The sequence below is a fragment of the Mustela nigripes genome, chromosome 1, assembly GCF_022355385.1.
Source record: "Mustela nigripes isolate SB6536 chromosome 1, MUSNIG.SB6536, whole genome shotgun sequence".
Classification (NCBI taxonomy): Eukaryota; Metazoa; Chordata; class Mammalia; order Carnivora; family Mustelidae; genus Mustela; species Mustela nigripes.
This window is the reverse complement of record NC_081557.1, coordinates 68479212-68496844: the sequence shown is the minus strand read 5'-3', so window position 1 is coordinate 68496844 and position 17633 is coordinate 68479212. Positions and strand designations below refer to the sequence as shown.

Genomic DNA, 17633 nt, shown 5'->3' with positions numbered 1-17633 from the left:
TGGCAGAGAAAGGAGGGGAGGGGAAAGAAGGGATGTCGGGGGTGCTGAGTAGGAGGAAAGGGGTTCTGAGGAAGGCACCCTCCTCTCCTGGTCTCAACCAGAAATCTTTTCAGCTTAAATTTAGAATTTCCTTCTAATTTAAAAAGAAAATAAACTGTCTCTTTTTCATGGTACTAAGGCAGCAAGAAGACCCTAAAATGTGAAACGGTTTTCAAGACCCACCCTGCAAGTTTTTCTGATTCCTTTGATAAAACAGATCTCTCCTGCATGGGAGAGCCTGAACTCATATATGTTGTTGAGGGGGCAGCAGGTGGGGCGAGCTGTCCGATGAGTCCTTACCATCTTCTGCCTTGTATGCCACATACAGAGGCCCGTGTCTGCCTGTATGAACCTTCCTACTGAGTGTACTTCATACTACCTCTGTAGGATGTTAAGAATCTAAGACAATGAATCTTGGAACACTGAAAAAATGAAATTAAATTGAAAAAAACAAAATCAAAATCAAAATATCAATATTTAAAAAAAAAAAAGAATCTAAGACAATGGAAGTGTTTCATAGGGGAACAGCTATGGCAGGATTAGGAAACAGCTTACCAAGGAAGAGGATACTACTGATATGTGAGTGAATTCTAACACAGTCTTTAAAATAAAACTTGAAAGTGATAGCTTCAGGAGCGCCTGGGTGGCTCAATCAGTAAAGTATCTGCCTTCAGCTCTGGTCATGATCTTGGGGTCCTGGGATCGAGCCCTGCATCAGGCTCCCTGCTCAGCAGGGAGCTTGCTTCTCTGTCTCTCCCCCAGCTCATGCTCTCTCTCTCACAATAAATAAATAAAAATCTTAAAAAAGAATTTTTTTTAAACAATAGCTTCAGGTCCTTATCACTAGAAAGCTACAAAACCTACCAGGAAATATTCTAGTCATCTAATAAATGGAAATAATACATTTTGGTCTTAACATCCTTATATTTTCATTATATCACAAAATGCAGATTTTGTTATATAGAACATATAACTTATATTTTATATAAGTTATCCATGGCTCGTTAATATCCAGGCCTCAATGTGAGTTTGTTGCACCCAAAGTAAACTACCTTAGCTATATGGGAGAAATACCTGAATACCAGTAGTTCTCCTCAATATAATTTTCTATAAATATAGTTCTCTTGAATACAATATAATCTCTTAAAATAAAATTTTATCTAATTTGGTTTTCGTATTGCATTTTCATGCTGGAAACTGTACTAACACATTCAGGTACGATTCATAGGTGTTGGTTTGTTTGTTTGTTTGTTTGTTTGTTTGTTTTAACCTACCTCAATTTATGACCTCTGCAGCTTGCTAACTTGCTGGACTGAGCAGACACTTATGCATCCGCTCAGGCTCCCAAGGTACAGCTCAACCTCCCACTTTATTATTGGTTTGTTTTTTTTTTTTACTTGAAATAAAAATGAACTGCTCTTTCCCTCTTACTGCTGACAGGAAGATAACCAAGCAATGAACAGTGCCCCAGAAATATAGGACGGACAGGGCATTTGGTTTGACTGTAGACATGTCCGTGACTCGATTTTAAACCACCCTTTCCCCATCAGAGAAGAGAAGACTGTTTCTCTATTTTTGTCTTTTCTTAATATAAAAAGATAAACCATGGACACTTCTATTTCCAGGTATGACCCAGCAGATAGTGTGGTTCCCAGTTTAGAAAACGACCATAAGACCCAGGCATAATACAGAGAGCAGGGACATGAAGATACACAGGGGGAGGGGGGAGGCTAGGAAAGGGCCACGGGATCTACACGGGCTATACCTTGACTATGGTGGTTGCTACGTTGCCTCACACATCATACACCCCAAATGTGTAAAAAAAAAAAAATATATATATATATGTATACATATATATATATATATATACCCTTTATATATCTATATCTGTTTTGATTAAGACATTAAGGCATTATTAGCACCACGCTCTAACCAACTGAGCTAATATGTATAAATAAAAAGTTATGACTTTCAAATGGGCCCTTTGGATGGCAGTTAAGTTTTAACACCAGCACCTGGCTCAGAGTGACATTTATGCTGGGAAAGCTGTTCTACCTAGGAAACAGTCCTTCTAGGACTGACTGAGAACAAAGAAATACGAGGCCCGCAGTTGCGTCTTCTGCCTCCTTCGACTTCTGTAACACCTCCCTCCCATGATCATTTTTGTAATTTGCTTCGAACCAATCCTTTTCTTTCTCTTCTTTCTACCAAACCGCAGTCTTTGTAAGCAAAAAGAAAACTAGTAACAGATGCAAGCTTATTTTTAATGGTCTAAGACCAAATTTTCTGGACTTAAAACAAACATTTTGTCCTCTCAAAGTCCTCGAATTCCATTAAGATCCAGCTGTATGCTCTCACTACAATTCGTGAACCAAAAATAGTTACAAAAATGAATTGTAAAGGAACCGTACCGCAGAATTACTCATTGTATTCTGCTTAATTTTTATTTTTCACCATCTCAAGAACAAAACGTTTAATTTCACAGATATTTTGAGAAAACTTTTTTTTTAGACTCTGAGTTCTATTCTGGTCTCAACAATTTTTTGTTTTGTATTTGAAGTGAGATACTGGATTACCCAACAAGGCCTTCTGTTACAATTGGCCAGGGTTCAAAGACAGATATAGAAGTCAGAAGCACAGAATATTAATTCCAATCGTTAGAACTCACTTGAGAAGACGCAAAGACATTATTATGGAGTCACAGTGCTGGGCTAAATAATTTTCAACCAAATAACACTTCCAGGAAGGAATTACTTACACCCACCCTACTATCCCAGATTCTTCTTGAGATAAAAATATGAAATCATTCATCAGCCCAAGAATCAAAAGAGATAACCTTTGGAGAGGGGAAGGAAAAAAGAAATAGGAGCGCCTGGGTGGCTCAATGGGTTAAGCGTCTGCCTTCAGCTCAGGTTATGATCCTAGGGTCCTGGGATCGAGCCCCGAATCAGACTCTCTGCTCAGTGGGGAGCCTGCTTCCCTCTCTCTGCCTGCCTCTCTGCCTACTTGTGATCTCTGTCTATCAAATAAATAAAAAAATAAAATCTTTATTTAAAAAAATGTAAAAAAGGAAGTTCCAACTCTCATCGCAGCTTAGCCATTAAACACTGATGGGACCTTGGGGAAACCACTGGATCATTCTGGGCTGCAGTTTCTTCGTTAGTAAAACATGCAGGTTAATCTGAAAAAGTTCTATGATCACTGGGAGTCCACCACTGTCCCCGCTCACATTAAAAGTTCTCTCCACCTCCTGATACACAAGAAGGGCCTCCCCTCGCCAGCTTAGTACGTGCCTGGGCTCCAGACTCAGAATGACCTGCATTCAAAACCTGTCTGCTCCACTCTCCACCTTGTATGACCATGGACAAGTGACTCAGCCTTCCCATGCCTCCGAGTCCTTGTCTATACTGTATTTTTGATACCGACCTCATGGGTTGTTGGTACCTATAGAGGCTATAGGTACCACTTGGAAGATGGTAAGCGTCCGCTAATGTTGGCAGCTGTTACTGTTCATCAATGACCACAGCCAGGCTGGCCTGAAGCACGACCTCAAGGACAGACCCAAAGGAGCAAACTGCAGTTCTGCCAGAGGAAAAGCTTTTTTTAAAAAAGATTTTATTTATTTATCTGACAGAGAGAGAGATCACAAGTAGGCAGAGAGGCAGGCAGAGAGGGAAGCAGGGAGCCTGCTGAGCAGAGAGCCCGATGCGGGCCTTGATCCCAAGGCACTGAGATCATAACCTGAGCTGAAGGCAGAGGTTTAACCCACTGAACCACCCAGGCCCCCAAAGATAAGCTTTAAACCATAAGCTCAGCAGCTTCTGACGACACTGTCTTTTACAGCGACAATGAGATGGCCTTCTAATGAGCTCCAGTTCAGAGCACACATGCATTTCTGGGGACCGCATCTGTGACCTTCAAGGTCCTCTCCAAGATCTGCAGACCTCACCTCACAGAAGGCTGCTTACGGCAGGAATTTCTGGCATTAGTGCCAGACCTCACCATCCAGGACCACCAGCCCCCTCTCCCTCATTAGCAAATTCTGGATCCTCACTGGGAGCTAAGTCTGGTGACTGCATTTCTACACGTCTCAGTGCATCTAAAATGATGACAATCATGCTCCCTTGATTAGGGATGAAGTAAAAGAGGAACGACAGTGACAATGACATCTTGGTTTCTAAATTAGGGCAATTCACAAAGTAAGATGTAGGGGCTACTTCAGGAGAGCTTTCTTTTCCATCCTCCTACTGAGGTTCCTGCTTTTTCTCTCCTTCCGTGACTAGTAGCTGCCATGGAGGTCAGCACCCTCTGGCCTGCAGACCAAATCCCACAGGCTGATTCTGTCAATCAAGTGTCACTGGCACTCAGCCACGCCCACTGGCATATGGAGTGACTACAGCAGCTTTCAGGCTAGAGGGACAGACAGGAGCAGGGACAGCCCCCAAGCCTAAAATTCTTTACCATCTGGCCCTTTATAGAAAGAGTTTGCTGACCTGTGGCCTAAAACACAGCTCAGAGTAGACAGTAGACAGTACCTATTTGATTAAATGACAATCATCATGATTGTATTCAATATTCAATAAATACTTATTAAATGACTCCAAGGGCCAGGCACTGTATCAGGTTCTGGAAATACAAAGACCTGGGACTGCAGTGGTGAGGAGAACAGACGGGGCCCAAGCCTCATGCTATGTACGGTTTCGTGAAGAACACAGAACACAACCACCTGAACAGTTATTTATGTGTAACTGTGAATGAGCCTTTACAAGGAGAAAAGTACCCAGTGTCAGGGGACGATATAAAAGGAAGACTTCTCTGGCAATTGCCATTTAATGTGAATGGAGACCTGGAATCCTGGATCTCCTGGTTCTGAACCATCAAGGAAAGTGAGGGTCTCCTGACGGCACACGAAAGGCAGACTTCAGCACTGATTTCCATTTCGTGCTTACTCTATCCATCCATCCATCCATCCATCCATCCATCCATCCATCCACCAAGGTCTTAGTCCAAGAAACAGGGATCCTAATAAAGTCATGGACATTTGCTCTTTCCATCCTCTCACTGGAATGCCAAGCGTCAGCTGTCAGAGGCCAGCGTCAACACATGATCAAGAGACAGTTCTTCAACCAGCTCTGGTTCTCAAAGCTCAGAAAATCAGCCTACATTGAATGATGTTAATTTTCACACTTGGGGAGATTCTGCTGAACACAAACAGATGCTCCGCAGCCTGGGTGTGCTTTGCCAGTTGCTGTGTAGGTTTGAAGTTTCTCAGCACGGCCTGTCAAGGCTGATCAAGTGGCTTAAGCACACACATGCTCTGCTTTCCAAATTCAGCAAGGCTCCATGAGCTAGAGGGCCTTCTTTGGGAACATGGCCCATTGCCCTACCCCAGAAACGGGCAGGTCCTGCCAGAGAAGGTGAGCGGAGGAAGGCCGCAAGGAGCAGGAAGAAGTACTGCAGAATGAATGCACTGTATCAAGTCTCTGCCTTTCCTATCCCTGGTTATCCCTCCCAGCCCTGTTGGTTGAAGTTGAATCAGATTGATGCCATTTCTTTAGAAGAAAGGGAGGTACAGAGAGATGAAGCATCTGTCTTCACCTCACTGAGTACCTTCATGAAAGGCCAGGATTTAGAAGATGTAGCCACTGATCCAACATTATTTGCTTGAGACTGTGCCTCAAAACCTTTAATATTTAGGACTGCACAGTCCTATTAAACATAGGGGCCATCTTTAATGAAAACCAGTTAATTTAGGGCAAGAAAAGTCTCTTGACTTAAGTGAAACTGCCTTGGCAGGCTTCATGGTTCTTTCCCTTCACCCAGACATGCATCTGTGGTGTCTGGAATGGTCTATGGATTGGTCAACATGAGCATCTGGCTATTTGCTACAAAAACCTTCAAATACCATGGCCAACTCTAATCTCCAACACAACCACAGGGGAGTAAAAGCAAAGGAGTCAATGGAACCAAAGTCAGCTCTATTAATATCAAATTTCAGGAAAGACACTATTAAATATAGTGTCCTTACTAGTAAAGGACTACTCTTTCTTCAGTATCTTTCTACTTTAAAAAAAAAAAAAAAAAAAAAAGGAGGGAAGGCAAAAAAGGGAATTTGAGAATTTTTTTAAAAAAGATTTTTATTTATTTAAGAGAGAGAGTGTGTGTGTGCAGGAGCAGGGAGAAGAGCAGAGGGAGAGATAAAGGGAGAATATCTCAAGCAGGTTCCCCGCTGAATGTGGAGCCTGATGTAGGACTCGATCTCACAACCCTGATAGTACCACCTGGGCCACAACCAAGAGTCTCATGCTCAACTGACTGAGCCACTCTGGCAGCCCCTGAGCATTTTTTTTTTTTTAAGATTTTATTTATTTATTTGACAGAGAGAGATCACAGGTAGGCAGAGAGGCAGGTAGAGAGAACGGAGGAAGCAGGCTCCCTGCTAAGGAGAGAGCCCGATGCGGGGCTCGATCCCAGGACACTGAGACCATGACCTGAGCGGAAGGCAGAGGCTTTAACCCACTGAGCCACTCAGGCACCCCCCACCTGAGCATTTTTAAGTTGCTTCTATTCTGACAGTTCTTTTACTAATTTGCCTAACGTCTTAAAGTAACTGAGGATAACCCGTGTTCTCTCCAAATATGACTGGGAGATACTGAGCTAAAGAGCACATTTTGATACTGATGCTGCAGAAGGAGAATTTCCAGCCTATTGTTACAAGGATTTTTCCACTTTTATTCCTTCCCTCAATACACATTTACTGAGTGTCAATTACATAAAAAGGTTCCAGGGCTTTTAGTGAGGGTTGGGGGTGGGTACTGCAACTATCGGTGAAGAATGTCTACGGTTCTCCCACCTAGAGGAGGGGATCCATGCAAAGAAATCACAGCCACAGGGAATGCAGGTGAAGTAAGTGCTGTAGTAGGCTCCTCTCCAAGTTGGGAGAAGCTGTAAGCACGGGCAGGACCTGAGGAAAAATAACTACTTCTCTCCTGTCCTTCCTAATGAAGCCCAATGGAAACCCACCATGTGATGTCATGACACGCAGCGAGGAGTTAGAACAATCTCCTTGCACTCTATGTGGGTCAACGGAACCAGTGTTTATGTCACTGAAACTTCTGTTTTGTGTTTCACGCAAGCCCTTCCAGGAACCACAAACACCAGAGGAAGGCTCTTGCAGGAAATTGAATCAGTCTCTTTCATATTCTATGAGAGAAAATCAAAGTACCTCAAACAGGATCAAGAGTAAGAGGACGATTACAAGACACACGGAAAATGGCAAATTGCTGTAATTTTAAAAATAGGTTGGTCGCAGGGGCGCCTGAGTGGCTCAGTGGGTTAAGCTGTTGCCTTCGGCTCGGGTCATGATCTCGGGGTCCTGGGATCGCGTCCCGCGTCGGGCTCTCAGCTCAACGAAGAGCCTGCTTCCTTCTCCCTCTCTCTCTGCCTGCCTCTCTGCCTACTTGTGATCTCTGTCTGTCAAATGAATAAATTAAAAAAAAAAAAAAACCTTAAAAAAAATAGGTTGGTCACAGACGTGTTTTTGTATCAATTTCCAAACCCACCGAGAATTACAAGAGAAATCAAACCCATATGGTTCTGACTTCTTTACGGCCATTACTCAACAACTTAGACAAATAACTGAATGTCCAAAACATCTTTATTTTATTATTATTATTTTTTTAAATGAGAGAGGGACACCATTTAACAGCCAGAATCTAACTACACAGACTCAAGTTTAACCAAATATGCTGAACCTGGAGGGCCTAAGGAATCCCAAAGAGGTGGTAGAGACAAGTTCTCGCACACTGTGAAATGCGGCTGGTTTTAGCCTGGAATAACACATGCACACCTCAGCTCATCAGCTCCCACTCAACCCGAGAATGTGAGACGATCACCTCTACCAGTCGAGTTTCCCTGCATCAAGTATTTTACTTTTGGCTTTCTGGCCCAATAGCATGGAAATTCTGCAGAGTTATCCATTTTCAGAAAGGAAGAGTTAAAGTGATTGTACTCACTGAGACGACAGAGCTAAGAGTGATGATAGACATTCCCGGGGCGCTGCCTTTAGTGGACAGCGCCCACCTCTGCTCTGTGCGGGGGTGTGTGTGAGGATACACACGAGCGCACGTGTGTGGGAGACAATTGGATGGGAAAACCAGGGATCGCAGTAAGTTAGAGGTTAAAGGACAAAGAAGACCCAGTTTCACACAGACAGACAAAACAGGGATTGGCTCGATGCCCCATTTTCCAGGAGCAATTTCATTGCAAAAATATTCAGAAAAATAAACAAGCAAGCCCAGAAAATAAAATAGAACCAAATTTCTTTAAAGTGTATGACACAAGTCCATGAGGTGATAGAGGAAAAAAAACCCTCACAGTCATCAAACCCCTAAACACTTAATTCAGTGTGATTTTTATTTTTATTTTTTAAGATTTTATTTATTTATTTGAGAGACAGACACAGGGCATGCGTACACATGCGAGAAAGAGAGAGGGTATGCAAAAGCAGGGGGGAGGGGCAGAGGGCAGACGGAGAAGCCCCTGATGTGGGGCTCAATCTCAGAACCTTGGGATCATGACCTGAGCCAAAAGCAGATGCTTAATGGAATGAGCCACCCAGGCACCCCCAGTGCGATTTCTAATATGGACAAATTTCATGACCAAGGGGGGCACAATAATCACTGTGTTTAATGTTCATTTCACTCTGCAGTTCTAAGTAGTAACCACATCGACAGTCTACCAAGGTCTTCATCAGGCTCCAACATAAGAGCAGAGAGTTCGGTCTTCAAAGGCAAACTACCCTGGGCAACAGAGATATTAGTGATCCGGCCGGAAAGAACCATTTCCCTCCATAACCACCCAAGAGAGCTTTACAGCTTAGACTTGCACTGCAAGAGTTCCTTGGGCTTTCTTGGCCCTGGACTCCTAGATTCAACATGAATACCTAACAAAAATTCAAATGGGCCAGTCACTACTTTTCCCTTCCCTCCAACTTCTCCATCAGCCAAGGTGTCTGCTGGGGGCTTTGTGATGTAGCCCTAGCTCCTTGGCTTGAGTTATCCAGAGAAGTCACTACTCTTTGGTCTACAGTCTTTCTTTCTCTTACCCAAGGGCTAGAATCTCCAAAGATTCCCTTGAAAAGGATGACTCCTGGTGCCTGGGTGGCTCGGTGGATTAAGCTGCTGCCTTCAGCTCAGGTCATGATCTCAGGGTCCTGGGATCGAGTCCCGCATCGGGCTTTCTGCTCAGCAGGAAGCCTGCTTTCCTCTCTCTCTCTCTGCCTGCCTCTCTGCCTACTTGTGATCTCTGTCAAATAAATAAATAAAATTAAAAAAAAAAAAAAGGATGGCTCCTTTTCAGTACTTGACGTTTGTAAGTATGATTACCAAGTATTTAAAAAGAATTCTAATAACAGAGTTTCTAAAAGAACACACAGATAATGGAACACATTAATAACCATGAAGAGGGGTGGTACTTCATGCCTGCCCACATGTGCCCACATGCCAGAGCCTGACAGAGGGCACTGCCTGTCGCCAGCTTCTGGGTATGTCTGCACCAACTGTTACACCCGCTTACTCTGCTATGGGCCACAGAGCAAGACGACCCAACATGCTCAAACCTTTACTAAATATCAAATCCCAACCTGGTTTTCCTGCTTTTTATTGGTAAAGGGTGACCATCCATCCAGTTGCTCACTCACACCCCTTTCTCAGGTTCTTTTACTGCCATTACTCAACTGGTCACTTGAATCCTACTAATTTTGTCACTTCCTACTCTGTCCCCTACCCTCCATCACTACTTCTGTCTCACATCAGGACCTCTACCTCTCTTGTCTAGATACCAGCATCTCTGTTCATTAGTCTCCCTCCTGGTTTGCCTCCCAAACTAGTTTCAAAAATATAAGCCTTGTAAACAGTGAAATCATAAATACATCTGAAGATGAATATAGGTGAATAAAATACATCTGAAGATGAATATAGGTGAAACGTAGGTGAATACTTTTATAATCTTGGAGAGCAATAAGCATTTCTAAGCATGATATAAAGCCTGGAAGGTATAAATATGGTTACTTAAAAATATCTCTTATAACATAAAGAACACTGTAATCAAAGATTGAAAAACTGAGGAAAATATCTGCAACATATACAGTAGAGGACATGTTAATTTCTTTAATATACAAAGAGTTTTTACAATTCACTGAGAAGAAAACCTATTTGCAACCTGAAATAACATCTCAAGTCCCTGTCTTGCCACACCAGGAGAGGAAAAGGCACAAATATCATGTAAAGGCTAGGAACTGAAAAATCTGTTAGACATCACGGGTAGCAAACCTGCTTCAAATGCCCTGCCTAGATTCAATGACATTAAACATCAACACTGAGATACCTTTAAGATGTTGAAAAATGCCTCTGGACCGTCTTGTTTATGCCTATGGAACACAGTGAGGCATGTTTGCACAGAACAAATCATTCCCTGTAAAGCTAGAAGGCCCTCTTGGCCTGTATTATTGATGTGTTAGCTTTCAGCCAGAAGGTTAACGTTTTCAGGAAAACTTTTCAACTCACACAACCCCAACCCTTATTATTCCATCACCACAGTCTGGGCTGGGAGGCAGGAACAAAGGCCCCTCAGGTGAAACTGGCTATCCCCCACAAGAAGGCAGAGTCCCAGCAGGGTGACATTCCTGACGTAACTGCCAAGACACCTCCTCTTACCCAGTTACATGGGAACCCAAATCCAGGTATTAAAATCTTAAATGCAGAGAGTACAAATGACTCCTCTTTTGAATAAAAGCTCGGATGAGAGGGTGGGTGGACTGTGCCCATACGAAGAGGTAAAATTTGTTAGGAAACTGAACCATTCAACATGCTGACTGCTGTTTATATAAATCTGAAACAAAGGCCAAGTCACTTGCAAGACATCCAAGGATTCTATGGCAAAATCCCTCAATGGTATTAGCATCCATTTACCGAAACAGAATTTTAAACCACAAAACTGAGACTAATAACTGAGTGCTACCATGAATAAATCTGGGGGAAACCAAGGAGTTTGAACCCAACCATACAGTTTTAGAAATTAGAAAATTGAACTGATTGTTTCCCTGCCTTGAGAATGTAAGGCTGTACTTGGGGGCCACGCCTCAGAAAACCATCGTACAAGGGATAGCTACTGCCTGAACACGTGACTTTCTGTTTTTGGAAGCAACTATCTGTAGTTTGTGAACACCTGACTCACGATGTTGTTGAGAATTACGATACAAAAATAAATCCAATTTTCTAAACCGCTCAAAAAAAAAAAAAGGAAGAGTTGAATATTTACACTTGTGACATACACTGGATTTGCAGAGATTCAAACCCTGACCAATGATTTCTCAAACCCCTTTGTTTCTGTCACTTGCCTCCAGTAAAAAAGACTAAGATATTCTCCCAATAAATCTAGAAGCCCAGGTTGCCACTGATCATTTTATTCTGGGCTCAGTGTCTTCTGCAAATGAGTGCCACACCTGGAGATGCACGATGGGACCCTCGGTGACTGGATGCTACAAGGGGCAGCCAGGAAACACTCACCCGAAGGTGCACAAAACCATGCCAGGAGGACCAGATCCCACCAGGCACCTCCTTCCCTTTCCGTGGAGGAAAAGAGTTGTGCCTCATTTAAAGGGGTGAGTGGAGGGAAAGGTTGTGACCTTGCTATTTCTTGGAGAATGTTCTAGAGAAACGGAGAGAAATTGTAGGTCAGAAAGACGGAATATAAACACTGCTGAAATAAGAGAAATCAACCTTGGCTTTACGTCTGGCAGACCTAGGAGGGCCTCCTCCAAGGCCTAACAGCCTCTAGGTGACATGAAACACACAAGAGGTAAACTGCCTACTTAGAAATCTACTTAAAATTAACAAGATACCTTCCTCAGGCCCCCAGTTTTTAAGAATACCAACGCAGGACAGAGAAACGTGGAGACTCACTCTGGGAAGCGTACAGCCCCTCTGCAGCTCTGTCTTCATGCCCGTCGTATTCCCTGCTGGACAGCTGCCTGTTGGCCGTCTCCAGGCGATCTATGCACACAGAAGACATGGTCACAAAGACGTGCATGTAGACCCAAAGTCACCAGCCCAGCAAGAAACGACGCGGGTGCCAGGAACCCCAAGCTGAATCTCTCTTGGCGAGAGGACTAGGTTCTAAAATCTAGGGTTGGGGTGCTTGGGTGGCTCAGTTGTTTTGAGTGACTGCCTTCAGCTCAGGTCATGATCCTGGAATCCCAGGATCGAGTCCCACATCGGGCTCCCTGCTTAGCAGGGGGGTCTGCTTCTCCCTCTGACCTTCCCCCTCTCATGCTTGCTCACTCTCATTCTCTCTCTCAAATAAATAAATAAATAAATAAATAAATAAATAAAATCTGGGGTCAGGAGCAGGAGCACGAGTTCTGAGAAGAATCATATAGCTATGTGCAAGGCCAGAAAACCTCTGTTCGGAAGTCCTTGAAAAGGAGCTAAGTGTCCCTGGCCTCAGACCCAGTCCTAGTCTATCCCTGACCACCAGCCCTACGGTTAGCCTGTGCTGCTACAGGCAGCTGGGAAGCCAAAAACAGAAATAAGAATGAATTAAAAATCAAAAAATTTTTTAAAAAATCAAAATGGATGGAGATTCTACCTAGAGAGCTCTACGTTTGCTCAAACCACTTGGTAAGTCTTCATTTATTCAATTCAATAATTCAGTTTGGTATATCTGTAAGGAATGTCCATGATTCCCAAGACAAAAGGACTGTGGTAATGGGAAAGGTAGGCTCTAGCCACTGGAGACCATCAGTATGTTGTTTTCGCCAACGAGGCAACTGAAAAGTGGCTTAGCTAAGAGACAAGTAAAATGTTATGGCTTAAGTCATTCTTCGTTGGAGACTGCCAACATCCTACAGCAGGTGCCTTCCAACTTTCAGGGAGTTTATATATATCTACTTTTTTCACAACTGGGGGCTTTGTCTTTTTCCTCCAAGAGAATGCTGTCTAGCTCTGCCTTCTATACTCTATCCAGCAAGAGCTGACTGATGGCTTTCAAAGAAGGCTACCAAATGACTCAGCCTGATGTGGGAAGGGCTGGGCATCCAACACTGGTCTTTTCAAACATTCTTCTTCGCAGAGTCACAAATCACGCTAAGTACTTTTATTTTATTATTGTTTTTTCAATTTTGAAGTTCTATTTTTATTTTACGGAGTCAGTTTGATGCAGACCCTTAAAAGCAGGGAAGAAGCTGCACACATGCTCCCTCACTTTCACGGACTCGTGCCTAGAAGCTGCCACTTCTCAGGCCCAGGGCAGCAACCCACAACACACAATCTACACTGGAGAAAAGAACAGTCCTGCTCTTTGAGCACCCCTGCCCCAGGTGGTTGGACTTCCCGAGATTACTGGACACAGCGTGGCCCAGAAAGCAGGCCGCCAGCTCCCTGGGAGTCTAGGGCAGGGTGCACATGGATGGGGCCAGACATGCCTCGGAGGTCTCTGTTGAAGTCATGAAGCCTCCGGATCTCTCCTTCCAGTTTGTTTCTCATCGCCTTGTCCAGTGATTCCCGCTTGGTAGTGGACTTGACCAGGCTTTCATAGGCTTCTGAAATTCTCTGAAGTTCTTTTTCAAACTGCAAGAAAGAAGCGGCATGAAGGTGGGACTCCTGGCACGCACACTGGGGCCTCCGGGACACGCCGGCCGAGAAGGCGGGGTCTTCCTTCCACATCTCCGGCGGCACCATCTACAGATGGTGCCATCAATTCCCCACCCCCTCTGGCCTGGAAGGGCCACAACAGAACCTGGTTCTCAAGTCTGGCTGGACTGCCCGATGCCACCCTGCAGAACCCACGTTTCCAGACTCCAAGTCCGGTGCTCTTCCAGACACCCTCCTACCCAACCCCCAAGGAACATAAAATCCACACAAGGAGAGGCATCATTAGGCATTTTTACCCCTCTGTCTAGGAGCGTGTCTACATAAGGACACAGGACTTGTATCTAATTATAGACAAATGCCCCACAGGAAACCTCTTCATGTGAAGGAGCTGAACAATACTCCTGGGGTGAAGATCGTTCTCTCTTCCCTTCACTAAGTCAAGGACTGTGCCTTTTGTCACTGGCATATTTACATCTGTACCAAGTCGCTGTCACTGTCCCAACAGGAGTCCCCTACAGCCGTACGTTTTTGGAAGTAGATCCCAACAGCTCCCATTTTACCATTCTGTAGCATAAATGCAGGAGAGAGGAGCATGGAACCGTGAGGAACTGCTGCTTGGAGTTGGGACCACAGGCCAAGCAGGGAGGGTTGAAGCAGTAGCGCCCCTCACTGGGCACCAAGAGGCCTGTACCGTGTTTTGGGTTGGTCCACAGGAGAGCTCTGTCATCAAGAGCCAGGCACCCTCACTGCCTGCACCCCAACTGCTCGGATCAGAAAGGCCCCGCTGAGACCCCTGTAAGTAATACACATCCTAAGAAAGCAGGTATCGACTGTGCATCTTCTGTGTGTCTGGATGCCAAGGACAAAGAACGAGGTTAACGATGATTTCTGGTCTCGGAGCACTCATAGTCTAGCCTTGGCCTCTCCCCAGACATGTGTGCTTCTCCAAGGCAACAAGATAAGGGGTGTGGTGCTTCTGGAAGCTCTCACAGACTAAACAAAGTCACTTTGCAGGGGTAAGAACAGGCTTCTTTCAGAAAGATTTCAGAGAGAATGCTCCTTCCAATAACCCTCGAAGGATGAACAGGACTTTGCCAAGCAGAAATGACCAAAGGGCTTCGCATTCTAGTCAGAAGACAGTGCGGGAGCCATGGCACACGGCCACAAAAGGAAGCGTGTGTCTCTGACATGACAGGAAGTCCAGGGATGAGAGGAAGACTGAAGGGTGGGAGCTACACCCAAAGGGAGGACTTACACCGCTGGGGGTGGGGGGGGGGGTGCGTCAAGACCTGGCAGCAGGTGCAACAGAGGAGCTGGTAAGACAGAAAGCCGGGGGTGTCACACACTGAAGGAGTGAGAATGTGGTTAGTGTCCCAGAGGTTACAACAGAGCCGGGAAGTCACGACTGGGAAGAGGTCCGTGAAGAGGCTGGACAGTGTGGGGGCTTCTGAAAAGTGGCAGCCCCCCAGGGTGAAGCGGAACACCAGGGCACCCCTTGGTACAAGGTTATTTTCCCAAAGGGCTCCTAATACCAGAGCTGATCCTTTCCTGGTCCCCTTATCTCACCAGGCCTTTCTGTTTCTTCTGACGAGATCTTGAATTGTGGGTACTGTGGAGAGAGAACAGCACATCCTAACTCCTGTTCACAGCCCTCCCGCAAATTATGTTCCTTCCTTTTAATTTTGTTTTCAAAAGAGATGGCTTCAGAACATACCGCCTATAGATGGCTAATTTCCTCTATAAAGGTGGCCATTGTTTTCGGGCAAATGGGGATGCCTCGGGGACAGTCCCCTTCTGGGCCACGGGGTGTCATCTAGTCCTCAGAAGCAGAGATGCTGAGGCATCCCCCAGGCAACTGCTGCTGCTGGCTCAAGCCCAGGACAACCGGGAGCCTGCCTCCAGGACGCGGAGCACTGGAACGTTCCGCGGGCTGATTTCACAGTATTCTCATCTGGCTGGAATTCTGTCCTGCGTATGTACTTTACGTCTCTGATCTGTCAGCTCCTTGAATGCAGAAACAGCCCTTCTGGTCCTGACACTGCACCCTGCCCCTGACACAAACGCAGGCTGACGGAACGACTCCTCAAACAGGTCACTCCTCAAGCCAGACTCGGGCACGGGTCAACTGCTCCCGATGGTGGCTTCTCTCCTGCACGGGAAGAGCGTCCCTCGGCACATTTTATACAAGGAGACTGAGGGATCCCCAGGGCAGCACAGTTACTATCTTAAATCCTAAAACAATCGGGAACTGGGATATGGTTACATGTTGGGAGCTACCCACTGAGAAAGGGCAAAGGTCTTGGTCCAGGACAAGGTACTTCCTGTGGGAAACGGCAGCTTCCCATCGTCGTGATGGAGACGTTTGTCCCCTTCAGTGTGTTAGGGAAGACAGAGCTGTGACGAAATGGAGTGAGTCCAAGGGATGCAGACTTTGTTTCAACAGAAGGGAGAATATCCAAACTATGTTTTCTAGAAATAGGCCCAGTAGGAGGGAGCGTCTCTCCTCTGGAAACATTCAAGTGAAAAATGAATGATCTTTCAGGGACATGAAGCGAGGATCCCTAGGGGTGAGAACTTGGCCTAGAATCATTTTCAGAATTTTCGGTCTCACTTCAGTCTATGACTCAACTGCACACTCCTTCAGAATGGGAGCCACCTGTGTCCCCCCCACCATCCAGAACACCAAAGCTTCCCCTGACATTTGCTAAAGGCAAGGGGCAGGCTGGATAGGTTGGCTTTGATATGAAAACACCCGGGACAGTTCAGAGTCCCAAGAGGATCCTATGGAGGCAGCCCCGGGTTTGCCTCCATGGCACCTGCCTTTCCTTCAGGCCGGTGTTAGGAAGCTCTCCGGCCAAGCTGCACAGCCCCTGGGATCCCACAGAAAAGCACTCCCCGTCCCAGAAAAGAACCAGAAGCAGAGAAAGAAAAAAGCTCAGCTACTCCGAGCTTGAGATACCAGTGTCTTCCCTGAGCCCTTTCAGGTGCACAGCCCAGAGACCCACAGGACAAGACTGGCCTGCGGTCTCAGCCACAGAGCGCCCAATCAGAGCCACCACTGTTCGCTGACCAAAGACCAGGGTCTCCACTCAGGCAAGCCTAGGGAACGGGAAATACCTGGCTCTTTCCCTTCACATGCCCACCTAGGTCCTGATGGCTTCTGAGGCCGAACCCTTCAAAGGCCCGTGGTCCAGTCCCACTGCAAACTCTGTCCATTAATTAGGTTTCAGGGAAACCGGAAGGAAAGAGAAGCAAAATGCATGGCCAAAAGGAAAAACGACAAACAACTACTTTCTCAGGGGTACTCAGCCGTTGGTCCCACACTAGCAGTGAGAATCACCACCTTGTGCCTCTCTGGAAACAGGGTCTTCCTAGATAGGCCGCGCTCTGGCAGGCTCTGCATGTAGCCGTTCCTTCCCGCTGTGTTCCTGGCACAGGATATGTAGGCTAAGGCCTGTCATTAAAAATTCATCTACTTCTGGTTTTGCCCTCACAGTGAATCTCCACAGGGGTCCCGACACTGTGAGTATCCCAGATTGGATGTTACTGCTGGCACAGGGCGGCCCGTCCTTGGGAGCCACATGTGTCTCCACCAAAACCAGGGTCATCCTCACTGAGAAGTGAGGTCGTCCCCTCACCCAACAGTCCTGACAGATGGCCGAGCAGGGCAGCCCATGCATACGGAGGACCTGGGACAAGGCCCACCTCGGGGACACAAGCTGTAAAAGGTTATGTCACAGCCTTCAGGCAGCCCTTGTGTCTCTTGGTGCTGGTTGCAGACAACAGCTCGGGACGAGTGATGAACACAGCGGGCTCCATTAAAAGCTGTGTGTTCAGGGTGCCTGGATGGCTCAGTGGGTTAAAGCCTCTGCCTTCGGCTCAGGTCATGATCCCAGGGTCCTGGGATCCAGCCCCACATCAGGCTCTCTGCTCAGTGGGGAG

At 45.9% G+C, this 17633-nt stretch overlaps 1 protein-coding gene across 5 annotated transcripts in view; it reads right to left on the bottom strand.

Moving 5' to 3' along the window:
- AMOTL1 (angiomotin like 1) overlaps positions 1-17633 on the bottom strand; it is a 112678-nt gene that overhangs the window by 30698 nt on the left and 64347 nt on the right. For all 5 annotated transcript variants that reach the window (XM_059413011.1, XM_059413021.1, XM_059413029.1 and 2 more), the window contains 2 exons: positions 13523-13667; positions 12003-12092 (listed from right to left, as the gene is read on the bottom strand). In XM_059413011.1, coding sequence (XP_059268994.1) covers positions 12003-12092; positions 13523-13667 — 235 coding nt within the window. The remainder of the gene's footprint in view (positions 1-12002; positions 12093-13522; positions 13668-17633) is intronic.